Source organism: the organism of the source record quoted next, unplaced genomic scaffold (assembly GCF_019419815.1).
Source record: "Pyrus x bretschneideri cultivar Hongxiangsu unplaced genomic scaffold, Pyrus_bretschneideri_v1 Contig11, whole genome shotgun sequence".
NCBI classification, from domain to species: domain Eukaryota; kingdom Viridiplantae; phylum Streptophyta; class Magnoliopsida; order Rosales; family Rosaceae; genus Pyrus; species Pyrus x bretschneideri.
In genome coordinates, this window is record NW_025999402.1 from 2,523,179 (window position 1) to 2,528,400 (window position 5,222).

A 5,222-nucleotide genomic window follows, 5' to 3' on the forward strand; every position below is an offset into this window, starting at 1 on the left:
GAGTTCCCTTTTCTTAAAATTCGTCAGACTGTAAAGTGTAGTTTTGGACACGGTCAAATTGATCGATGTTATTCAACATGGTTGGTTTTTGAAGAACAAAGTTTCTGACTTGTGTTCATATCTCTATGCAAGCATTCTCTAACGGATGCCCAATTTAATCAAACTGTTAACTGCATATATGATACCAAACTCATTTTATATGCCTTTATCTTAGACATTTCAAAGTCCTTGTCAAAACAAATGCAAATTTATTGGCTAATTTTCCACGTAAGTGTGGATATAATGGGTTGGCAACTACTTTCCAAATGCCTATATAAACATAGCATATATCGACCTCTGATATATCACAAGAAAAATACAATATTCCATAACAATAGACGATTCTCAAACTTCTCATTTCCCCTTTGAGCCAGCTCTTTTTAATTTGTTCCCCATATGGCACGCTTAGCCTTTGTGCTAGCTTGTGCTCTAGCCCTATTGGCTTCCTCAGTAGCCTCTGGTGCAATTGTTGAGCATTCTTTTAATGTAAGTCTTGCCTCAATTTTGGGTATGCTCATTAATGTTTCTAGGCTGAAACACATTATAATGTTCAAAAACACTTCTGAGTCAATTTGACCAAAAAAAATGTATTTTTGGATCATAGAAGCGGTTTTTTAAAACAATTTTGCACAAGCCCTTTGGCAGCCTTATTTTATCATGCATATTTCCTCACCAATTATTTGAATGTTTCCTTTGAATAATAGTAGTTATGATATATTTTTTTTAATTACAATTGTTTTCAGGTGAACAACCTAACTGTTAGCCGACTGTGCCGAAATCAATCGATTACTGTAGTAAATGAGAGTTATCCAGGACCAACCATATATGCACGAGATGGAGACACACTTATCGTCCACGTTTTAAACCAGTCTCCCTATAACATTAGTATTCACTGGTAAAGACCAATTATCCAAAATCATTTAACAACCCCCAAGGGGAATGTTGAGTAATGTTTTCTTCATGTTGTATAGTTTCTTTCTTAATACAGGCATGGAATCTTTTGTTCACATTGTATAGTTTCTTTCTTAATGCAGGCATGGAATCTTTCAACTTCTGAGTCCATGGGCGGATGGGCCTACATATGTAACTCAATGCCCTATACGCCCCGGACAAAGTTATACTTACAAATTTAATATCACTGGACAAGAAGGCACCCTTTGGTGGCATGCCCACATTTCGTGGCTTCGTGCAACTGTCCACGGAGCGCTCATAATCCACCCGAAAGCCGGTCGATCCTTCCCCTTCCCCAAGCCCGCCAAAGAAGTTCCCATCTTGTTAGGTAATTAACGATTAAACTATACCATTCAACTTACTTAACGTTAATTGTAATATGTACTTTAAACAATAATTTTGATGAATAATAATTTTTTTAACAACTTTTTTTATGACTAATTATATATTACCTGTTTGATGGAATTGCAGGAGAGTGGTACAATGGCAATGTGGTCGACATTGAGGAAGAAGGCCTATCTAAAGGAATTGCTCCTAACATTTCAAATGCTTACACCATCAATGGACTTCCCGGTGATCTTTATGACTGCTCTCAAAATCGTACGTAACTATGCATGCATACACGTAAATTTATTGATTTAGTTTATGTGTTATTTTTGCATGATGAGTATTAACGAAGTGACGTCAAATTATCAGAATCATATCAGTTAAGTGTGGTGAGAGGAAAGACCTACCTGCTACGCTTAATTAACGCTGGACTCAATACCCAGCTCTTCTTCAAGATAGCCAATCACAAGATGACAGTTGTCGCCATCGACGCTACCTACACCACTCCTTATGTCACCGATGTGGTGGTTACCGGACCCGGTCAGACCACAGACGTTCTTGTCAAATTCAATCAACCTATTGGATCTTATTACATGGCCGCCACTCCATACGCTAGCGCTAGTGACACCATCGACTTTGATAACTCAACCACCAGAGGCATCATTATCTACAAGGGCTCCAATTCATCAGCCCCCATTATGCCCCCAATGCCCAACCCTCACGACACGCCATTGGCCCATAAGTTCCTCACCAATCTTACCAGCCTCGCCGGTGGGCCCCAATGGGTCCCAGTCCCACTCAAGGTGGACGAGCACATGTTCGTGACAATCGGCGTCAACTTGGAGATGTGTCCAGAAAATGCCACATGTCAGGGTCTATTCAATAACCGACTATCCGCAAGCATGAACAACGAGTCATTTGTGCTCCCAAGTAATACATCCATGTTGGAAGCACAGTTTCACAATGTGAGCGGGGTTTACACCAGAGACTTTCCTGACGAGCCTCCAGTCAAATTTGACTACACGGACACAAACATCAGCCTCGACCTATCACTGATATACGCGCCAAAATCGACCAAGGTCAAGACGCTGAAATTCAATTCAACAGTGGAGGTGGTGCTTCAGAACACAGCGTTTTTGGCCATCGAGAACCACCCGATGCATCTCCACGGCTTCAATTTCCACGTGTTGGCACAAGGGTTTGGAAATTACGACCCAATTAATGACCCCAAAAAGTTTAACTTCGTTAATCCACAAATACGTAACACAATTGGTGTGCCGGTCGGAGGATGGGCTGCGATTAGGTTTCAAGCAAATAATCCTGGTTAGTTTTCTTAATCATCTGTTTAATTAAGTTTCATTGTATTTTAATGTATTATAAACAATTAATTTATGACGGTTTGTTTTAAACTGTTGTTTCAGGTATATGGTACATGCACTGTCATTTGGACGTGCATCTGCCATGGGGGCTGGGAATGGCCTTTGAGGTTGAAAATGGACCGACGCTAGAGTCTACTTTGCCTCCACCACCACTTGATTTGCCCAAATGTTAGAAGTTGTTTGGAAGAGACCTCAAAATATTCTTTCAATTGTATTCTTTAAATTATAATATCGTGGTCAATTTCTTTCGTTCGGTTACAAATAAATAATTTTGTAGTAAAAGTAGTAACAAATGTATTGTATAAGTAGGTCATCATTGTTTACTAAAGCCACAACATATTATTTAATTACTAATATTGTTTTTTTACTCAGAGATGAATTTTGTTAGATTTCTAAGAGAAATGTTTACATCTTCCACCAAAATATGGAAGATAAAATCCGAACCAATACAATTCCATGAATGATCTCCCCCATGTTTAGAAACAAAGGATGCTATAGCATGCGCAGTTTGATTGCTTTCTCTGTGGGAGTACTAGAATACAACAAACTGCAAGGATTGGGCAATCCTCCAAACATCATGAATCAAACCTTCCAACATAGCATCAGTATCCATATCCTTTTTAAAAATCTGCACTAAAACCTTCGCATCTGTTTTAGTCTCAATGGGTTGAATGCCTCTCACAACACATTCCTGCAGCGCTGCCCTAACTGTAGTGACCTTCGCCATTGCTGCATTTTGAAAGTACAGGTTCCCAGCACCGCTAGCAGAGTGCATAATGCCAGCAAAATCCCAGATTACCCATCGTATTCCACCCCCTTTTTACTTTTGATTCCAGGCTGCATCACAGTTCACTTTTAACGTCACATACTTAGGTCTTTCCCATCTCATGATCTTGCCCGCAAACTTCAGCTCAGCAGCTTGTGTTTTAGTTTCCCGAGGCTCATTTAGTTCCTTAAAAGCCTCCTGTAACACAAACAGTTGATGAAAACTGACCACACGATATACGATACGATTCAACACTAGTACAAAAACATGTTTGCGTGACGGAAACTTGCGCGACGCAGCAAATTTTGTCGCGCAAAGCATGTTTGCGCGACGTTAAATTCAAAACGTCGCGCAAAGTAGCTTTGCGCGACAACACTTTGCGCGACTAAGGAATGTGTCGCGCAATGCGATTTTGTGCGATGAAGGTGCACATACGTCGCGCAAAACATCCTTGCGCGACGCATTCCTTCGTCGCGCAAAGTGTTGTCGCGCAAAGCTACTTTGCGCGACTTTGGCTACGTCGCGCAAGATATTGACGCCAAGCCAAGAATGTTTTACCACTTTTTTCCCCAACTTTAGCTCTAAAAAATCATCAAAATCAGAGTTAAAACTATTGTTAAATCGTGCTTTTTTGTTTATAACCGTCGAAAAGTTTTATCCCGTTACTTGATCTCTGAATGTTTGTTTTTTAAGATTTTTTTGGCTTACGCGATCTCGGAGTATATACAAACATTTGACGGTTTGATCGTTGAAACTAGTTTCATAGAATGTGTTTCCCATCAAGTTCAATGGTATATATATTTAGAAAGTATATTTTAATTTATTTATCTTGTACTCATAAACAAAAGGACAAAAGAAAAGCCAAAAAAAAAAAAAAAAGCACTTTGCGCGACGTGGGTACACCTGCGTCGCGCAAATCTGTTTTGCACGACGCAGGTGTACCCACGTCGCGCAAAGTGTTTTTTTTTTTTTTTTGGCTTTTCTTTTGGGTTCTTGTATTGCTTTTTCTTTTGTGGTATCTACTTGTGTAAATGTTTTAAATTGACGATCGAATTACTTCATTGTATTCATATAGGGTTAAAGAGTGTAGCTCTAAAAAATCATCAAAATCGGAGTTACAACTACCGTTAAATAGTACTTTTTCGTTTATAACCGTCGAAAAGTTTTGTCACGTTACTTGATTTCTGAATGTTTGTTTTTTGTGATTTTTGGCATATGCGATCTCGAAGCATATACAAACAAGTTTGACGGTTGGATCGTTAAAACTAGTTTCGTAGAATGCGTATCGCATCAAAACAATAGATTCACTAACACTTGGAGTTTATTAATACTTCCATTAGGTATAACATAAGATTTTGTGGTATCCACTTGTATAAATGTTTTAAATGGACGATCAAATTATTTCATTGTATTCATATAGGGTTAAGGAGTGTAGCTGTAAAAAAAATAATCAAAATCGGAGTTAAAATAACCGTTAAATTGTTATTTTTCATTTATAGCCGTCGAAAAGGTTTGTCTCGTTACTTGATATCTAAATGTTTGTTTTTTGTGATTTTTGGCATATGCGATCTCGAAGCATATACAAACAAGTTTGACGGTTGGATCGTTGAAACTAGTTTCGTAGAATGCGTATCGCATCAAAACAGTAGATTCATTAACACTTGAAGTTTATTTATACTTCCATTAAGTATAACATAAGATTTTGTGGTATCTACTTGTGTAAATGTTTTAAATGGACGATCGAATTACTTCATTGTATT

General features: G+C 38.4%; 1 protein-coding gene across 1 annotated transcript; it reads left to right on the forward strand.

Moving 5' to 3' along the window:
* The first annotated feature begins 364 nt into the window (after window positions 1–364).
* Window positions 365–3,067, forward strand: LOC103959614 (laccase-7-like). The gene is made up of 6 exons (XM_009371970.3): window positions 365–525; window positions 783–934; window positions 1,074–1,318; window positions 1,462–1,590; window positions 1,687–2,640; window positions 2,739–3,067. The coding sequence occupies exons 1-6, from the start codon at window positions 436–438 to the stop codon at window positions 2,867–2,869; spliced, it is 1,701 nt and encodes a 566-aa protein (XP_009370245.2). The 5' UTR covers window positions 365–435; the 3' UTR covers window positions 2,870–3,067.
* Window positions 3,068–5,222: the final 2,155 nt, after the last annotated feature.

Excerpts from the sequence above, each read along its gene's own strand:
- LOC103959614 (XM_009371970.3), top strand. The coding sequence starts at position 436 with ATGGCACGCTTAGCCTTTGTGCTAGCTTGTGCTCTAGCCCTATTGGCT. Across the intron at positions 1,319-1,461 it reads AGAAGTTCCCATCTTGTTAG|GAGAGTGGTACAATGGCAAT; the intron begins GTAATTAACGAT and ends ATGGAATTGCAG. Across the intron at positions 2,641-2,738 it reads GTTTCAAGCAAATAATCCTG|GTATATGGTACATGCACTGT; the intron begins GTTAGTTTTCTT and ends CTGTTGTTTCAG.